Here is a 21,160-nt window from a genome sequence, read left to right as displayed (position 1 = left end):
GGTGCTGGTTTGTGTGTGCTGATTTGGGGGGTGGGGGTTTGGTTGGGGGTGAGGGGGCCATGGGGTGGGGGGTTTGGTTGGGGGTGAGGAGGCCATGGGGCATAGTGTTTGGTTGGGGGTGAGGGAGCCATGGGGCATAGTGTTTGGTTGGGGGTGAGGGATATGGGGCATAGTGTTTGGTTGGGGGTGAGGGGGCCATAGGGCATAGTGTTTGGTTTGGGTGTAAGGGGGCCATGGGGCATAGTGTTTGGTTGGGGGTGAGGGACATGGGGCATAGTGTTTGGTTGGGGGTGAGGGGGCCATAGGGCATTGTGTTTGGTTTGGGTGTAAGGAGGCCATGGGGCATAGTGTTTGGTTGGGGGTGAGGGACATGGGGCATAGTGTTTGGTTGGGGGTGAGGGACATGGGGCATAGTGTTTGGTTGGCGGTGAGGGGGACATGGCGCATAGTGTTTGGTTGGGGGTGAGGGGGACATGGGGCATAGTGTTTGGTTGGGGGTGAGGGGGCCATAGGGCATTGTGTTTGGTTTGGGTGTAAGGGGGCCATGGGGCATAGTGTTTGGTTCGGGTGAGGGTCATGGGGCATAGTGTTTGGTTGGGGGTGAGGGACATGGGGCATAGTGTTTGGTTGGGGGTGAGGGGGACATGGCGCATAGTGATTGGTTGGGGGTGAGGGGGACATGGGGCATAGTGTTTGGTTGGGGGTGAGGGGGCCATAGGGCATTGTGTTTGGTTTGGGTGTAAGGTGGCCAGGGGGGAATAGTGTTTGGTTGGCGGTGAGGGACATGGGGCATTGTGTTTGGTTGGGGGTGAGGGGGCCATAGGGCATTGTGTTTGGTTTGGGTGTAAGGGGGACATGGGGCATAGTGTTTGGTTGGGGGAGAGGGACATGGGGCATAGTGTTTGGTTGGGGGAGAGGGACATGGTGCATAGGGTTTGGTTGAGGGTGAGTGACATGGGGCATAGTGTTTGGTTGGGTGTAAGGGGGCCATGGGGCATAGTGTTTGGTTGGGGGTGAGGGACATGGGGCATAGTGTTTGGTTGGGGGTGAGGGGGACATGGGGCATAGTGTTTGGTTGGGGGTGAGGGGGACATGGGGCATAGTGTTTGGTTGGGGGGGAGGGGGACATGGGGCATAGGGTTTGGTTGGGGGGAGGGGGACATGGGGCATAGGGTTTGGTTGGGGGTGAGGGGGACATGAGGCATAGTGTTTGGTTGGGGGTTGAGGGGGACATGGGGCATAGGGTTTGGTTGGGGGTGAGGGGTACATGGGGCATAGTGTTTGGTTGGGGGTGAGGGGTACATGGGGCATAGTGTTTGGTTGGGGGTGAGGGGGATATGGGCATAGTGTTTGGTTGGGGGTGAGGGGGACATGGGGCATAGTGTTTGGTTGGGGTGAGGGGGACATGGGGCATAGTGTTTGGTTGGGGGTGAGTGACATGGGGCATAGTGTTTGGTTGGGGTGAGTGGGCCATGGGGCATAGTGTTTGGTTGGGGGTAAGGGGGCCCTGGGGCATAGTGTTGCACTCCAAGAGTGAACCCAATAATAAAGCTAAAACAGGCACAGTTAGGAGATGTTCATCTTTGGCTTTTTGAGGAAACCTGACTCAACGAATGCCATACTCCTCTTGGGCAACCCAAATAGCAAACTGTAGCAGTCCAAAATAACGGCATGTCCAATCTAGGGTCAATAAAATATATATAAGTTAATTAAACAGGCGAGATACAATAACTAAATAGAAATAAATTATAACAATGGAAAATGTGTAGTACAAAATGTAAGTTTGAAATGCAAATAAAAATCGTTACCCTCAAAAACATTCTTTTTCCATGTGTTTAGTACAACTTGGGGGTTAAAAAAGCCTCCTGCCACACCCCGCCTACCGCCACACCCACATTTACTTTTCAGCCCACTATAGCCCTCATGTAAGGTACTTTTGGCCCTCTGTCAAAATCAGTTGTGCACCCCTGTGTTAGAGGAACCGACAACTGGGAGAAATGAGGGATGAACCGTCGATAAAAGTTGACGAAACCCAAGAAACGTTGTAAGGACTTCACGTCATGGGGTTGCCTCCATTCCAGTATAACTCGTACCTTAGCGGGATCCATCTGAATTCCAGGGTCATTGATTACATAACCGAGGAATTCGATACTGTCTTGATGGAATAGGCATTTCTCTGCTTTGGCATAAAGATGGTTTGAGGACAGTCGACTGAGTACTTCCTTCACATGAGAGACGTGGTCCTCTTGGCACGAGGAGAAAATCAAAATGTCATCCAGGTAAACCCATACGGTGACTCCGATCAGGTCCACAAAGATCTCATCCATGAATCGTTGGAAGACGGCTGGAGCATTACACAGGCCGAATGGCATAACCCAGTATTCGTAATGCCCTGATGGTGTCTTAAAGGCCGTCTTCCATTCATCCCCGGGTTTTATTCGAACCAAATGATACGCTCCTCAGAGATCCAGTTTGGAGAAGATACGAGCTGAGCGAAGGGATTCAATGATGTCTCGGATCAAAGGAAGGGGGTACCTGTCCTTCCCTGTGATGTCGTTCAGTTGTCTGTAATCCACACAGGGCCGTAGAAATCCTTCCTTCTTCTTAACGAAAAACAGCGGGAATCCAGCCGGGGACTTGGAGGGAGCAATATATCCCTTATGTAAACATTCTTCCAGATGTTCCTGTAATGCTTCTCTCCCCTTGGGGGTTAAAGAATACACCTTCCCATGTGGGATGACTGAATCAGGTAAAGGTTTGATGGAACAGTCACAAGACCTATGGGGAGGTAGTGGTATATCCCCAGGTTCCGAGAACACATTGCGGAATGCCACGTATTCAGATGGGACGGTTTCCAATAAGCAAACCCTAGGTATTCCGTTACCTTCCATGTTTACAGTGGCTGTCAGGGATCTTGGGATGTTCCTTGTAGTAGCGCAATCTCTGACACAGAGAGCGGAGTCAAACGTCAGAGTCCGTGTTCCCCAGTCGATTTTAGGATTATGCTGCAGCAACCAGGGTAATCCAAGAACAATGGGATATGTTGGGGACCTTATTACATCCAACGATATGAGTTCCTGGTGTCCGTTGATCCGGAGTTGTAGAGGACCTGAGTGTTGACGAATAGGTCCCGAAGCCAGTGGAGTTCCGTCTATTACTTCTACTAATGAGGCATGTTCTTTGGTGTGAAGGGGTATGCTGTTCCTCATCGCGAAATCCCCATCCAGATAGTTTCCAGAGGCCCCACAATCCACGAGACCGAATGTGTCCACAGACTTACTCTGCCAGGCCACCTTGAGATTTAATACCATCAAGGCCGCGGGCTGCATGGGTTGCAGGATGACCCCAGGGTCAGGAAGGACTGTTGCTGATGTAAGGCCCATCGTAACCTTCCCAATACACGACAGGCCCTTTAGTTTTCCGACTTTCTCAAGGGTCGCCAAGGGCAGGTACCCAGGAAGTCTCCATCACCCCCACAATACAAACACAGACGTTGATCTCTTCTGCGCTTCTTCTCAGCTTCAGTCAGTGGCCCTCTCATGGCACCCAGTTGCATCGGTTCCGGACCGGTCTCAGTGGTACCTGGTATCCCAATCGGTATTGACAGTGGTCTTGGGATTGTTCTTTCGTATCGCCCCCTCTCACCCTTGCGTTCCGTTAGTCGATGATCAATCCGGAGGACTTGGTCCAGAAGAGCTTGTAAGGTATCGGGTTCCGGTATGTGCAGTAATTCATCCTTATACTCTTCTCTTAATCCTCGTCGAAATAATGTCTTGTGGGTTATTTCTGGCCATAGTGAATCAGCAGCAATCTGGCGAAAACGACTAATGTACGTAATAATGTCGCTTGATCCCTGTTTCAGATCCTCCAATTGGTTCTGTGCTGTGGCCACCAGATTAGGTGACTGGAAAACCTCCAAGAACGCCTTCTCGAAGGCACCGAAATCACTTAGGATAGGACTGTTAGCAGCGTCCAAGGGTGTTACCCAGGCCAAGGTGTTCCCGGTCAGGTTTCCAAGGATGTAGCCGATCTTAGCCTTATCTTGGCTGAATTGGGAGGAACGAAACAGGAAATGTATCTTACAGTGATTACAGAATTCTGCCACACGCCTCGGATCGCCGTCAAATTTCTGTGGCACCGTATGGGCCATGGCAGCCTCTGCTTGGGATGGACTGCCGGTTCCTTGAGCGACCATCTGTCGCAAAGCCACATTCTCTTGACGTAGTGCAGTCATCACTAGTCTCAGGGTCCTCATTTCTTCTCTGAGTTCCTGGACGTCGTCCATCTCCAGTTCTGGGCTGGTAGTAAGGCGTCTCAATCTGCCAAGATGTGCGTCCCTGGGACGTGGCGTACCTGATCTTCCAGAGGATGCGCGTTGTGGAGATGCCAGGCTTTCAATTGATAATGGTCCGAAGAATGGTAACGACAGAAGCCAGCTCCACTCCCGCCCTACTGGCACAGGGTTGAAGGGGAACTAACTCCTGACGCCACAGTCAAGGCACTTCCCCGGGGATTAATGTGGCGCCAGAACAGTGCAAGCACTGATAGGGAAGGCCGTCCAAAGGTCCACTTGATCAGGTAGGAATTGGTCCAGCTTCTGATGCAGTAGTAGGAGGAAAACTGATGCTGGCAACAGGAAGGACGAGGGATCCAACCAGGGAAGGTACTGGCCAGGAGGAAGCAGACGGGATCAGGCAGTGAAAAACGGAGGGCCCCTTGGGTGGTCAACAGAGGAGGGGACAGGATCCAGGCAGGGAAACAAAAGGGGAAAACTAGCAAAAGGAGCTGGGCAGAAAGGAGGCAGGGACAGGGGGAACAAGGCAGATCAAGGCAGGGAGGTACAGAGGCAGAACAGGGCCTTCCCAGTGGCTACGGGGAAGGACACGAACAGGCTGACAGGGAAGGACAAGGTTTTGGCAGAGCAGAAACTTCAGGAGAGAAGCGGTGGGTCGGGAACCAAGCCGCGTTGAGACGCGACTGGCTCCCGACCCGACCGCTAATGAGGAAGTCCTCGTGAAAGCGAGGCCAGACAGGCAACGCCTCCTGGAGCGTGCCCCCGGTGCGAAAGCGAGGCTTGCAACGCAAGCCTCGCGCCGTCCCCCGAGTGCGCATGCGCGGAAGCCGGAAGCGAGGCCCGCAACGCAAGCCTCGCGCCGTTGCTCGACCGTGCATGCGCGCCAGTCGGGGGCCGGCGAGGAGAAGATGCCCCATATCCCTGCGGTCCCCACCAACGGTAGCGGGGATACAATCGCCAGCGGCGCCTGGCACCAAGGCAGCCCCTCAAGGACCGCCCACCTGTAAGTGAAGGTGGTGTCCTAACAGTGATAAATGTCAAAAAGTCCATATTGAAGCCTACGCAATGTATCCAGTTTCTGGCCTTCAATATAGATCCAAAGCTTTGCATCCTTCATCTCCCGGACAGCAGACTTTCCAAGATAAAGAAGGAGATTTGTCTGCTCCTCAGGAGAGGGAGTATCTCCCTCAAGCAGTTAGCCAGGGTTGTAGGAATGCTGTCGGCATCCATTCAGGCTATCTTCCCTGCCCCTCTACATTACAGAGTGCTACAGCGTCTGAAAGCCAAGCATCTGCACAAGTGTCTTTCTTATTCACAGATAGTGGAATTGTCTCCCGAGGCCAGGTTGTAACTTCTGTGGTGGCTCAGGCACATGGAGCCCTGGAATGGCAAAGCGATATTTGGTCCCTCTCCGGACGTCATTCTGGAGCCAGATGCAAGCAGAGCGGGTTGGGGAGCCAGATTGGGTCAGGTTTCCACAGGAGGGAAGTGGTCAGATTCAGAGAAACAACTACATATCAATTGTCTGGAGTTGTTGGCGGGGTCCTTTGCAGTCCGAAGCCTTCTCAAGGATCAGGGAAATTTTGTATTCTCCTCTGCATGGACAATATTTCTGCAGTGAGATACATCAATCATCTGGGGGGCACCAGGTCCAAAGCCCTGGTAGATGTGGTGAGGGAGTTTTGGCATTTTTGCCTCGACCGGGATATTCTGTTGAAGGCGGAATATCTCCCGGGGGTCAGCAACAAGGTTGCAGATTGGAACTCCAGGCACCTGCAGGACAGGGGCAATTGGATGTTAAACAGAGTACTCTTTGCCCGCATAGCGTCTCTCTGGGGTCCCTTTGCAGTAGACCTGTTTGCCTCGAGACTACATTGTCAGGTTCCCAAGTTTTACAGTTGGAGACCAGATCCTTGTGCTCTGGCTACTGACACTTTCCTCCAGGATTGGTCGGATCAGTTGTGGTATGCCTTCCCTCCTTTTGCCATGATATCTCGGTTGCTGGTTCTGGTTCGCAGACAAGCGGCGTCTCTGGTGCTGGTAACCCCCTTTGGCCTGCTCAGGTTTGGTTCCCAGCCCTTCTAGAATTGGCGGTAGATGTTCCTCGTCTTCTTCCTCTTTGTTCCCAGTTTCTGGTGGATCCGGGGTATCTCCCTCACGAACTGGTCCTTCAGGGGCACCTTGCCCTTATGGCTTGGAAGATTTCAGCTCTTCCTGGTGCTTCAGAGGACTTTCGCAAGACTCTATGTCGGTCATCAGGGACTCCTGGGCGCCCTCTACTAAGTCAGGGTATTCCTCAGCATGGAACCGCTGGGTTAGCTGGTGTGTGGCTAGGCACCTCAATCCCGTTTCTGCCCCTCCAGTAGAGGTGGTTAATTTTCTGGTGGAGTTGTTTGAGGGAGGAAAAGCTTACAGGACCATTAATGGTTTCAGGTCTGCTATTTCAGTGGGTCACCCTTTGGTTAAAGGTGAGCCAGTTGGGAGGCACTTTTTGGTACGTAGAACCCTCAAATCTATTCGTATTAAGGTTCCACCGAGACCGAAATATTTGGTTCTTTGGGATGTTAATATGGTACTATAGCTTTTCCGGTCCTGGCCCTTCTAATGAAGTCCTGTCCTTGCAACAGTTATTTTCCAAACTGGCGATGTTACTGTGCCTGGTGTCTATCAAAAGGGTGTTTGATATCACAGCTTTGGATGTGGATAATAAAATGTTCACCCCTCGAGGGGTTACTTTCCTTATCTCACGAAGGACTAAATGCTTGACATCCTCAATATCCTATCCAGCCTTTCCTGAAGATTGTAAATTATGTTTTGTTAACTGTTTGAAATATTTTGAGTTACAAATTGAAAGTTTTAGGCCTCCGAATACCTCTCACCTACAGGACACCCCATAAGCCAGTCTCCCCTTCTACTGTGGTCAGATGGACTAAGTGGGTTATGGAGGAGACGGGGGTTGACAAGTCCTTTTTTGGTCCCCACTCAGTCCGAGGCGCTATGGCCTCCAAAGCAGCCTTTCTTGGTGGTAGTTTGGAACAGATTCTAAAAAGCAGCTGATTGGTCAAAGGAGTCAACTTTCAAGATGTTTTATCATAAGCGTATTGCTCATGTTGCTGTGAATGTAATGCAAGGGCTTTGAACTTGCATAATATGAGCCTCCTGTCTTGCCATAGAATACCTAATCCCCCACGTTAGCGTGAGAAGGGGGTTTAGATTCTATAAAAGACAAGGAGGCTAGTATTATCCCTCCCGCCTGCCCTTACTGGTGTTTGGTTATTGTTTCAGCTTTCGGTTGAGAAGTTGTCAAGAAGAAGCGTCATGGTCAGTTCCAAGTTACGAGAAGATTCAGCTTCTGCCTGTTTCAAATGGATCCTCGCTCTTCGTTCTACGTGGTGGAAGTGTACAATGGGCGTGTGAAGCGGATCAGTGACAGAAAGAGGAGGTGGTGTTAGAGGAATGGACCTATAGGGGGTTGGCTCTCAGCCCACTGGCTGCCTCCAGGGCATGACCTGCCAATCATGTTCACCGTGTTGGACTGGGATGTTTCTTTTTATACTGTTTGAAGCAGTGTTTGGTGTTTATTTACAAAAAAATGTATTATAAAGTTTTTCTACTTCTTTGCTGCTGTGGTTCAGAGTAAAGATCGTGATGCATAATACTCGCCTCCTTGTCTTTTATCGAATCTAAACCCCCTTCTCACACTAGTGTGGGGGATTAGGTTTTGGGTTCTCTGCTGGTTTAATGGTAGTATGTGGGTGAGGAGGTGGTTTATCCCCTACTCATCCCTGTACACAATGTAGTCCTGATTTCGTCACGCTGCTCATTACCTCTTCGTCCCTCTTCCTCGTCCGAGTCCTGACATATTGAGGCATTCTGCCATAATATGTTAGGACTGGGATGAGGAAGAGAAGGGTAATAGGATTACTAGGAAACAATCTGGGCATTTTGTGCAGCAGCAGGTAGGGGCTTCGTAGCATCTCTTGTTTGGAAGGTGAGTTGCTGCTCGGAAAGACATCACTTTTCAGAAAATGTTCATTGATCTAACGCCAGTATTTTTTTGTTAGTATTCAATACATCCAAAGCAGTAGCTTGGCATCCCATTTGGGAGTTCCCAGGAATTACCTCTGCGTGCAAAAAAAGAATCGAATGGGTGCCACTAACTATTTAAGTGTTGTCATATTTGATGTCCTGCCCGGGGCGTAAGTGTTAGCATGTATAGAGCATATACATTAGTTGGCAGCTGCGGTATTACGTTTGTATTACAAACAAACAAGGCATTTTAGCTGACGCCCTGCATACATTTCTAAGCAGCATCAATCTTGTCTGGCGACTATTGGTAGTTCATAATGTTGAAAAGAAATACTGTTTGCGCTCTGACTGGGAAAAGCCTGTCAAAGCCTTTTGTGTATTAAATACGCGGCAGCTGACGAAACAGTTTAACCGCCAGTCTCAGGCTGCAAACTTGCAGAGCTGGTTGTCCGCGAAGCGTCCGTGCCCAGACAGCACTGGCGGGTCGAGCATCTCCTGCGGGCTCCCTCGAAGAAGCGAAAGTTTGAGGCGAGCTGGCCCGTCACGCGGCCGGCGTTCTGGCGGGTTAAGAGGAATGCCTTGGGAGCTAGCTGCTCGGCGCAGCCTTGAAAGGCTGCCGTTTGACATAACGGAAACTTGGCACGCCGTGCATCCGAGCTTGCCTCCATTGGCAATGTCAGGCTGGCGGATCCTGCTGGCAGCGGGGTGTGTGACCGGGCCACACCCCCTATACTTACCAGACGTTTCATGGCGCGCTGCTGGAGAGATGCTTAACTCTGCCTTGAAAACAATGGGGAACAAAGGCCATCTGCTGCATCTCGCTCAGCACACAGGCCCGCGCGTTCTGGCTGCAAAGGCTCTCTCTGTATTGTGCTGCATATTCCAATGACCTCTGTTGTTACTCTAAGCAGTTTCATGGTTGAGCGAAATGGCCTGGGTGTTGGAATTGTTACTCTTTAACTCACAGCTACCTTGCTGCATAATCGATCAATGGTGGGGGTGGGGCGGGGGTCTCCGTATAGGCCAGCCGAAATATGGGGGCTGTATTTCAAAATATGAGTACTAGGCATACGCAATTAATCAGAAGCAGCATGCATACAAGCGTCACAGTACATTTTCACGTATGTCCCATCGGTTGCCAGCGGCTAGGCTAGAAATGTACACGTGCCACAGTGCACAGATAAGCAACCGACAGCCATGTTTGTATAACGCAGCATTTCTTTTGAAAGTGCATTCACGAGGAAAATGAAAACGCAGGATATTAAAAGCAAAGAGTGACTGCGTTGCAAATTCGACCACTGAAGTATGCAACCCTGCATAAAATGCGATGATGGGGGGTAGAAGGGGCGCGTTCGCTTTACCGGCATTTTAGAGTGAAAATATAAAGATATTGGTAGTATTGGTCACTGACTTGATTACTAACAATACGTTTGCCCCGCTTGACGCAATAATGCTAAGATGATTGTACCAATAATCATAACGATGCGTTCATGCCTTTAAAGTATGAGAATGAAGAACAGTTCTTATTTGGGGCAGGCCTACTGTCATAACTAGAATAGACATGTGATTAAGTGTATGGGGACCGGTATACACACATTAACACTAACATTTGGAGTGAGGGTCGCTACCGGGCATCGAGTAATTTGAACCTTTGGAGTGTTCTGTATTTTCGCCTAGGACATAGTAAATTAAATCCGGTCAGAGTTCAACAGGAGAAGCCACTATTGTGCAAGCTGCAGCCAGTCACTGGTTCAAATGTGTACAATTGGGACACCTGCTTCTCACACGTGTAAGCCAGAAGAATCCACGGGATGTTATTGTTTAACTATGACCACCATTTAACACTCTGTGTGTGCGTCCAGTTGTTCCGTTGCCCAAGGTGGGACAACATCAACCACTACTTCCCTTTGCCAACATGCCCTCATTTTTGGCAGGTTTGGGAGCAGGGAGGAACAGCAACGAGCCTCCTGAGAGATCGAGTTCTCACAATGTGGGGACCCTGGGAAGTGTGTTATAAGTCTTCAGGCCATCTTGCTTTCCATTCCATCAACGGGCACATAAACACTGGGAAATCGGCAATACACTAGACTCCAAAAGATTTTATAAGCAGTTTAACCTTGCGTTCTGTCGGATTAAGTTTGCAATTCACGTATGAAAACATTACGCATATTTGAGCACATCAAATCTAAGTTTTGCATTCGGGAGGCACAGACCAAGTTTATATTCCGCAGGTCGTGTCTTTGGATATATGTGTATTTAAACAGACGTGCCATTAATAGTAGTACATTATTTACTTTAATTCCAATGATTGGGATGGTATCTTATATAATTAAGGCGCCCCCAAACGGTGATGTCCGTTTCTTCCAGCAAAAAATGCTTTCACAGCAGTGGGTCAATGGGGGAGGAGGAAACAGTTCCAATCTGAGGAGAACTCGGGATTGCACAGGGTACACACGAAACTATGAAGGTTTTTTGTTTTTATTTGTATTTAGTGTAGTTGCGGGGCATCAGTGGAGACCATTCTGCTGCCTGCACACTCCAGATTCTCTCCGCCAGGCGCGGGTGGGCAGGCTCCGGGTGCCCACTCGGTGCACCTGCTGCCCCCTCACCTGTCTGTCTCCCAAGATGGACCCCGCCTGCCGCGGCTGGCGCGCGCAGGCGCAGTGCGGGCTACCGCAGGCAGGGGGCGGCATCATGGCGGAGCGGTGAGCGGCGCAGGCTTTTCCAAGCAACGGCGGCGGCGGAGGCAGCACAGTACGGGTGACAGCTCGAGCCGCTCCTCAGTGACAGCGCCGCGGGCAGGGACCAGCCAGCCGCCGCCCCTCGCCCGACATCATCCCCGGAGTGCAGGAGGAGCCCCCCAGCGGGCTGAGCCCGGGCGGACAGCTCCACACACACACGGCGGCGGGTGGCGCTTTGTGCCGCGGGCAGGGGCCTCGCTCTCGCCCGGTGTCCGGGGCAGGGTGGCCGGCAGATGGCGAGCAGCGAGAAGGGAGCGGTGCCTGTGCCGGCAGCTGTGGTGACGGAGCTGCTGCTGGAGCGCGATGCGCCCGCCTCGTCCGCGCCCTGCTCCTCGGGTGCGGGGCCCGGCGGGGGGTCCGCGGGCGGCGAGCCCCCGCCTGCCCCGCGGGGGGCGCAGTCCGTCCTGTTGCCAGCCGGCCTGCTGCACCCTGCCTCCGTGCCCATCCGCAACATCCGCATGAAGTTCGCCGTGCTGATCGGGCTCATCCAGGTCGGGGAGGTCAGCAACCGGGACATTGTGGAGACCGTGCTCAACCTGGTGAGGATGGGGCATTGGGGAGAAGAGGGGCAAGGGGGGGTCCAGCCACACCACACAGCTGCCTGCCAATGTCCTTATGTAGAGCATCACATGCCCCGTTATACTGGCAAAAAAAACCTCTGCTGGCACTGGACAAAGCCGGTGCCAGCAGCATCCTCGCGCCTGGCACACATTTCTCCTGTGACTGCAGCAGCAGAAGTGGCAGCACGGCGGGCCTTGGAATAGTGTGCGTGAGCGGCACCTGCTAGCTGACATGTTAACAAAGCTCCCCGTGCGTATGTAACATGTGCCCCTGTTTCCTTGATGAATGTACCAGGCGTCCAGATAAAGAGGGGGCACGTGCTTCTAGCTGGTTGCCTGGCTGTCAGACACGATGACTCCGTCCCCCGTGTTCTGCCTGGCTCGCCGCTGTATGGATGAGCTCTCCAGACTGAGATGCTCGGCATCCGGCGCGGCTCTTTCATCCGTTATCAAAATAGATGCCGTTGCCATTGCAACGCTGCTCCCCGCACCCTCGTTGCCCCCCCCCCCCACCAGAGAATCCTTTCCTACGCCCCGTCCCAACGGAAGGAAAGGGCATCGCCCCCTCCCATGCATTGCAAGGGGGCCCTGCTGCAGGACTGTCTGATGACTTCATGGTTTTGCCCTGCCTCCAATACACTCTGGCAGCAGCACCACCAAGGAAACGCACCGGAGTATTGGGACGGTGGGGGAGGCGGCTGCAGAAGTGAATCACTGGCAATGCAATCTGGTTTGGTGGGGTGGGTGGACAGTTTCACAGACTGAATTGGCCAGGTCTGAGTATTGTCACCAGATGCCCCTGTTTGTCCATTGGTGGGAGGGACCCGATTTCCCTAAATGACATCACAGGAGCGTGATCGGTCCACTGTCATCGGTGAGATACCCGCTTCCCCCGAATTATTGTATTTTTTTAATCGCCTCGATCTGAGCCTAAAGGTCCTCTTGCCTTTTCAGAAAGTGGGCCATGCCCCCCTCTAAACCGATGTCCCCAGAGTGGCGGGCAGGGGGCGGGGGCTTGCCGCATCATACCCACACTTCATGTTCCATCGATCGGGCGCTCACAGTATCTTTCTCCCTTAAAACTCTCGTCCTCACCACCGCCCCCACCGTACCAACCAATGTGTGCGTGTCTGCTGCTTCAGGCAGGATGCAGGGAACGGCTCCCAGGAGGACTTTGTTGTTAGGCGCAGCGTCCTATGCAGCCCACAACAGGGAGCTTACATGACCGGAAGAGCCTCATTTTAAAGCAAGTGGCAATCACACATTTGCTTAAAGCTGGGCAGCGCATCCCCACAGGCATTTTGAATTGTTAACCTTTTTGAGGCCGGACTTTAAGTCAAGTTTATCAATGCATTTTGAATCATAACGATCTCTAAAATTAGCTTCCCGTGGCTTCAGAGTGAAGCCCAGTACTCACTCACGTGCACACGCATACAGTACAACCACGTTTGATCTTAGCATGTGCACTTCCGGCTTTGCTGTAGGCCTGTCATGGGGCACCGTTACATCGGATAAGGCTGTATTGTTGCTGCTTTGCTCATTCACAGCTAGATAACGGCCTACATCATTTGGCTCTGCTCCTGTTTGGCCATGTGCTGCTAGGGCTGTGGTGTACTGGCTTTTGGGATTTTGGCTACTGTACAGCGAGCTGATTTGTGCATGACAAATATGCTATAAAAAACGAGTAATTTATGTTGTCGGGTGGACGTGTTCTAAACGTGGAACTAGCCGGGCATCGTTCCTCGGTTGCAGACTCGGCGCACCCCGGACCAGTCACTGAATGGCAGATGGGCACAGCAGGCGCATGGCGCAGTGAGGGGGGGGGGGGGGTAGGGAGTGTGACTGGTGCCTGACGCCGAGCTGGTCCATTCCTCACAGGTGTCAAGGGGAGGTGTCGAGTATGACGGTCGGACTCGCCAGGGACTTTTTAATTCCGGTGGACTTCACAATATATATTCTACAATTTAAATGGCACATGTTATTAAGAATAAATAGGAACCAGACCATGTAATCAACACAATTTCAGAGTCAAAGGTGGCCTTTTCATCATAAGGATGCATGAGATCTGGGTTGGAACGTGGCAGTGCACAGAGTGTGGATGTATGAGTGCAGACTATGCAAGGGGTGCTTTTCACCAGACAAATGCCCATTAAGATTTGTCGCTTTTTATAAGAGTACAATGTCTGCCTTTCCCCACAGAAGTCCATGCATTACCGATAAGGTGCCCTAAGCTATTTCCATTGCAATGCCTGGTAACCTTGTTGGATTTTTTAAGAGCATACTCAGCAAACTGCCACACTCTCCGTTCCGTCCGATTCTGGAATCCTCATGGATGGTGAAAAGTTCCAAGTGCAACTCGTCTCTGGGACGAGGCCTATGTTCTAGTGGAGGCCTCGAGTTGTATGTTTTGGGAAACTGTGCAGCCTGACCGCAAGTCATTTCACACTTAGACTGTGTGCGCATTTATGCAGCCAAATGTTACAGTAGGCTTATGACTGAAAGGGGCAAATCACTGCTTAACTACCTGCACAACTTGACAGTTAAATCCTCTTGTCGTCTGTCCTTTCTTTTGAGGTCACCAGTGTGTGTATTGGAATTAGGTGGCTGTGATGGAAGAGAAGTTTAGCCCAAAAGTGCCATGACCTGCTCTGTGTTGTTGTCCCTGGCAGGACCGGCAACACTCTTGCTCTAGACTAAGGCTGCACCAAATCCTCCTTGAAAGGGGTTGGGAAGTGCAGCCTGTGGTCTACATTCAAAATCCTGTTTTGTGTGCATTAGCCGTCAATGCACTATTGGGATACAGTGAGCAACAATGGAGTTCTTCACTGCTCTTTTGTACCTCTTTCCCATGAGTATGTTGATTGCATAGTCCTATATCCGAGTGATATTAAAAGCGCAGGAGTGAATACCATACCATGTTGCATGCTGGATGTGGTGTCCACTATCTCGCACAAAGTAGGTTGGGCCGAGCTGGAGAAGTTAGTCATCGGGACCATGAAAGGTCATGGGAAGACTTGGCTGAATCATGGTCTGTTGTCAGTGGGCCCTTTCCGGTAAGTGCAATGAGCAGGGTAAGCGCTTAAGCTTTTCTTTTGACAACAATATATGTATGAAGATAATTCTCCTACAGGCTCTTCATTTTCTTACCTGAACCTTGCAAGTATATGGTTTGTGTTTTCATGCCAACATTGACTGTTGCGTTGCTGTATTTTATTCTGCAATGGTGCCCGGGCTATCACAATGTCAATGACCAGTATTACAAGTGGCTGTAAAGTTTAAAATGGAGGGCAAACGTTGCGCCGTTAACTCCGAGTCACCTATCATCAAGCGCGGGGAGTGCAAGTTGTCACTGCTTAGAAATGTGAACGTTAGTGTATATTTGGTTTTGGCTCTTAGGTTTCACTTTAGCAGCACCTAGGAACAAAAACATTGTTATTGATAGTGGTTGATGGGCGATGTGTATGGATACACATTAACCATGGTGATGTCATCCCTCCCTTCTTTTGTATGTTCCTGTCTTTGTGGTTTGCTAAGAGGTGAACATACTTGATGTGCCTTGATTGCAATTGGTTACCTCCGCTGTTGATTTCATTCATGTATCCCAGATGTCCAGGTTTGACAGAAGAAGGGTTTCCGCTAATTATTGTTTGGAGTGAAGGACAGTTTTGTGTAAATAAATTGCACTATTGTTATTATTTCTAAATGGAGTGCACTTTGCTGTCTGTTAATCCGTCTAGTGCAACTTGGAGGCTTTACTTGACAAATAACAGGCAACACATATTGCATTTGACTATGCTTGTTTATGGTGAGGATGCAATATTGCCAACACAACAGGAGGGAGAGGGAAAAGAAATCCCACAAGTAACCTACACTCTATTAGGTCTACAACCTTTACTAAACAACACTGGGGTTAAATAGGGCATCACTAATTCCATGACCCAACAGGTAACACTAGGAACAAGCAAAGGCTGGATTAGAAGCAACTGTTTCCTATCTCATTAAATTATCAGTCAGTGTCAACCAACTTACAAAAATATAATTTTATTCATATACAAATTAGACATATGTACTTAAAACAATGTACACACACAACTGGTGTAGTCTTGTCAAGCTCATGATCTAGAAAGTTATAGATGCAGGGTAAACTGGCTTTGTGACTCTGCTCTATACTTAGCCTGTATTGCAGCTTAACCAACAAGCAAAAAAAGTGTAGAACAGACCGCAGTCTAGTGGGGTGTAGGGGGCTCAGAATTGTACCAGCCCTCTCAATTCTGTGGTGTCTACAGAAAGTGTCGTATTCTGTGCAAAGTAGGCAAAAGTTTACAAACATTTTACATACACCATTTCACTCACTCACTCACTCACTCACTCACTCACTCACTCACTCACTCACTCACTCACTCACTCACTCACTCACTCACTCCAGAACACTACATGCACGCCCTTCTCAACACAAATTATCCAACGTGTTTCTTTCCAACAAACAAGAGAAGTGAAAACCAAGTGTAGGGAAATTCGTCAGGGAGCTGTCTGGGGAAGTCAAGTCAATAAAAGTTTGCAATATTGACCTATTATGATCCTGCAACGAAATGTGATATCCAATAGCATTTAGGATGAGCACATTTAGAGCCAAGGGATGCTTTAACTTCAAACTAAAAGATAATCCTATATTGATTCAGTATCTGCACATGCACTGGGTTAACGTTCGATTGGATTTTATTCACACTTTGAGCTCTGGGAGCCTTTTATCATAGAAACAATCAAAACACAAATACAAAATGCAACACATCCTGAATAATATACTAAAATAAAACCTAAAATACACTTGAAAGCACCTAAACTAAAATTACGCAATCTGAAACATGGGGGACTTATAAGCTTCAGTCTAACAACCCAAGCAGTGACACATACCCTATAATTAAGGTAGACCCCCCTCCCCATTTTACTCGAAAGCTAGGACCATGGTTGAAGCATGAAGAGTAAACGTTGACGCGCAAGAAGAACAGTGACTGTAGTCTTTCACCTCCTTGCTAAGCATTTGCACTTTTTAATGGGGAATTCCAGATGCCTTTTATTTTCACCCTTTCGAAGAGATATGGCGCTACTTTTGTTTCAAGGGAAGCTCTTAAAGAATAATAATGACAAGAACAATAACTTGAATTTATTGTCTTTGTCTAACAAAGCATTACTATGTAAATACACATCCTCGATTTAATGATGCAGTTACAAATCAAATTCAGAAACATGAAAAACACTAAACATGCATTTGATCAATTAAGACGGTGTAATGCAAATTCTATTGCAGCCTAAGAGCAAAACAACTTGTCATTTTCAGATTCTAAGCAATTAATGAGTAGGCACGGACAGAACTTGCATCTAGAACTTAAAATAACCAGATTTTGGGTGAACCAACCAGGTTAAACTTAAGACAGATTTCGATGGCGTGGCCTATAAAAGGGGCACACATAGTTGGAGTTTGTTTTCAGACTTGGGCAGCTTTAAGCGAGGCGGTTGTCATTGCTGGAGACAGGCATAGGAAATATAAGGCATGGGTAATAAACTGCAGTGGAGTTAATGTAGTTGAGTGAGTAGGAAGCAGGTTAGGGGCAGGTAACGAGTGACTGTACACTCGGAGAGTTAGATTTAGGGTAGGATTTGTTTCCATGCGGCTACAAGATGAAGTAATTCAGTAATTTGAAGTTGGTGAACATCACAAGTTCCAGTTGGTGAGTTTACGAAGGGAGAATCCTTGAAACTTGAAAGTGATGGCAACTTTGGTGATATTGAGAGAGGCACACATGACCTTTTCATTTGGTGGCACATCTCTAGAAGTTTGTAGAAAATATTCTTGAATGTCTAAGGCAATATGAGGCATCCAGTGTCAAAATGACTGTGACACACATGCCATGAGTGAAAAAACGGTCACTTTTTTGAAAAGAATCATTTTTGAAAGACTTTTGTTGAATTGTTTTCATATTATATCAAAGATTTGTTTGATCTTTGTTTTAATTTTATAAAATTGATCTGTTGAGATAGATTACATTTGATAAAATATGATAGTAGATGTTTATTGAATGTTTGCTGAAATTGTTCCACATTTTTTTAATGGCAATATATAGCATTTAAAGGGGAAAAGCTGGCAACTATCTTTAGTGTTAGCACCGACACATAAGCACCTCCATTTACTCCCTTGAATTTCTTGCGTAGAAAAAAAAAAAACAGTGCACGACCTTGATTTTTCTTCTTGCTATGGTAGTGCACCTACCACTTCTTACATGTACATTACAGTAGCGGTGACAGAAGCGCAGATTAATATTTCTGAAGTGAAAACAGTGCTTCTGGCGAGAGGCATGATTTATGCCATGCTCGCGGCACTAAAGAGAATACATAATGAAAGGGCCCACTATTTCACTGATGTGGGGCCGGCCTTCTGTGACGCAGGTAAGCTGAACAGCGTGGTAGGAGAATGAAGAACCACATAGGACACCAGCAAGGATCTAGGGAAGAGATTCACAGTCCGGGTGGGTTCGGGGATTAGCATGAAAGGTCCCCAAAAAATCCAAATTGGAATATGGGTACAAGAAGCCAAAGTGCAGTAGAAAAGAGCCCAGCAGGAAGATCATGTAAGACGAGGGAGCCCCCATGAGAAATCTTGTGCACAAACTGCATCACAACATGGGAATGCTAGCAATGGCCAGTAAAGGTGGTGCTGGGACCAGCAACCCTCACCCTTCACCCAATTCTAAACTGAATGATGCCCCCCTCCCCTACACTCCCCTGGGTTGATGAGGGCACTATGGCAGGAGATGATTGCTGTTGTATGGAAAGGAATTGGGGAAAACTATGGGTTGCCAGCTGTCAAAGAGGTGAGGGAAGAGATATAAGGATGTAACATATAAAGAAGGGTGGTTAAAGATATAGAAAGGGAGGAGCAGTTTGTTTACATCCCTAGCCCCATGGTAGGTTATGATAGGGTGAGTAGGGGTGGTGTGCTTAAGGGGTGAGGTGGGGCCAAGGGAAAACTATGGGAGGGTGGTTTATATGTAGGGAAAGATGTAGGTAGGTTAATGGGGTGAAGGTGCTTAAAACATAGTGGTATAGGTTTAGGTAAGAACATGTTGCAGGCCATAATTTACTGAGTGGGCAATAAGGGTGCATCGGAGAAGGGGGTGATAGTGGACACTTAGTGTATCCCAGGGGCATAGCTAGATGGGCAAGGTGACAGGAGCTCTCAAAGTAACAAAGTATCACGCTTGAAGAGGTGAAGAAGATGGCTAGTGAGGAAAATATGACTGTAGCTGGAGAGCCAATAGACTGTAAGGATGCGGTTATGAGGATCTCACTGAGAGGCTGCAATAAAGGCAGGGAACATGAGGGTTAGGGGGAAGCACTGGGAAATAACTAAGGGAACCCTAACGGCGCACTGTTTCCAAAAAGAACAAAGCTATAAAAAAGGGGGTATCGCAGTAAAAGTATTAAGAATAAATTACTGAACTCGTTGAGGATTGAAGGATCAAAGGGGTGGAGCAGGATGATCCAAATGGAGAACACACTTCACGAATGAGCTGGAATAGTGACTATTAACTGTGCAATATAAACGTAAGAAAGGGTGACGAGTCAAGAAGGAGATACCACGGATGCCAGCACAGACTATCCAAGATTAAGATGGAAGCCAGAGAAGAAAGTGTCAACACATTGATGAAACAAGGAGGTAATAACCATTTATGGCAACCATACTGCTGGTTGAGGACAAAGAAGGTGGTGGAAGTCTTTGTACAAGGCTGGTGGCAAAGCATTCCAAATGCCTGGATGTCACAAGTTCCATAAACTACAATTCAAAACTTGAATTTGGCCAGAGGACGTTTGTTGGAGACTCCCCTTCCAACTCCAGCCCTCTACAGCTTGATCAACGGCAATGAAGAACATTGCAGGTGGACAGTGAATTCAGTGAATTCTTCAATTGACACCTTTTTCTCTGGGAGACAGATCTGCATTTTCCCAAACATCAGCGAGTTGTTAAAACTCCTCCCTTTCAATAATTGTTCAGTAACATCCTTATTAGACAGCCCCTCCCACCTTGGTCTCATCATAGTTGATGTCTAGAATCTCTGCTTACCAGACAACTGTTTGCAGTACACTCAAATGTCTAGGGCTAGCTCAAACAGAACATACATGGGGATTGGTATCTGTGGATTCTCGGTGCCAAAGCCTTTGCATTTTTATATCCTCCAGGAGGTTGCCTTTTGCAGTAGAGTGTAATACCTAGCCTAAGACAAATGGTCTTCACCCCCTCTTGACATACTTTACAATAAGTGTCAACCTAGAAAAGAAATGGCAACTGTGGTCCAGAAGGCCAGCTCACACTTAGCTGGGCATACCATGCTGAAAATGCACTGCACCAATTGCTGGTGCATCATACTTGTCTACTGCACAACCCAAAGACCTCAAGGGCCACCGGTTGGAATGCTACTTTGCACATCTTGGACAGGCTGCACATGCAGTTGATTTCCATCACATAATATTGCAAAAGTCACAGGACAGTTCTAGATGGGGCATTTTCGAAGCTCAGTGGTAGCTGCTCTCCGTTTACCCTGTTCTATAACCTTTTGCAGAGGCCAGCAAGCAGGCTAGCTATCACAATGGATTTCTCCGTGACATCAGCCCTCGGATGCGACTGCTTGAGTGGAATCTGTCCAACATGACAATGCCGTAGCTTGTGATGCAAATACGGCACTGTTGGGGAGCTACCAGCGTTCAGCCTTGTGCGGGGATCCACAGGTAGTGGAATTCAGAGGTAACATCGAGTACCTGCAAACTTCTTTTATGGGCCCACGGTTCAAGGCAAAAGGGGCTGCTTTTCATCCGCACTTGTCTGTCTCTGGGGTGGAGGACGTGTAGCAAATATCACCAGGAGGTGACCCCATGCAAATGTGCAAGGATGCCTTGCTGCAGAGCCTGCAGCATCAATTGAATAAAGCACACAAGCAGCAGGAAGAATATCAACGAGCCCGAAATTTACCAACTACATGGGTGTGTTGTAGGGCCATCTTAAGCAATTCGGTGGCCTGGAGCACAGAACCCTTCGGGGCCCCCATCCAGTGAATCAAAGTATTTATAATCTGGTGGCAACCCCCCTCCTCGCGATCACAAACCTATAGCTTGGTCTGCTTCCCCCACAGAAATCAAAATAAGCATGGGTACTCCATTAGTTTCCTTACCCTCCTTCAGGCTTACTATAATCCGAATAAAAAAACACAACTGGCATTTCATGGACATAGGCTGAGATAAGAAGGCTGTGGTTTCAAGTAAATCTGCCAATCAGGAACGACGAAACAAATGACTGTGGTGTGCAATAGATCAGTCACTATTAATACACATGATGACAAAATATAGCCAGTTAAACTGATATTTATTATTACTATTATGAGCAAGGGCTTTTTTGAAGAGCATATCCTGAGAGCGAAATCACTCACAAGGGCTGAACATTTTAAAATTTTTAGGGGAGGGTTATTTTTACAGTGCAGGAAAAAAGAGAT

General features: G+C 48.6%; 1 protein-coding gene across 6 annotated transcripts in view; it reads left to right on the top strand.

Annotated features, from left to right (window-relative positions):
- The first annotated feature begins 10,979 nt into the window (after positions 1-10,979).
- Positions 10,980-21,160, top strand: part of NBEA (neurobeachin) — a 2,584,133-nt gene continuing 2,573,952 nt past the window's right edge. For all 6 annotated transcript variants that reach the window (XM_069640609.1, XM_069640605.1, XM_069640608.1 and 3 more), the window contains exon 1: positions 10,980-11,603. In XM_069640609.1, coding sequence (XP_069496710.1) covers positions 11,298-11,603 — 306 coding nt within the window. In that variant the 5' untranslated portion in view covers positions 10,980-11,297. The remainder of the gene's footprint in view (positions 11,604-21,160) is intronic.

Source organism: Ambystoma mexicanum, chromosome 7q (assembly GCF_040938575.1).
Source record: "Ambystoma mexicanum isolate Mex_15411 chromosome 7q, UKY_AmexF1_1, whole genome shotgun sequence".
NCBI lineage: Eukaryota > Metazoa > Chordata > Amphibia > Caudata > Ambystomatidae > Ambystoma > Ambystoma mexicanum.
Note: the sequence above shows the minus strand (reverse complement) of the source record. Positions and strands in the feature narration are given on the sequence as shown.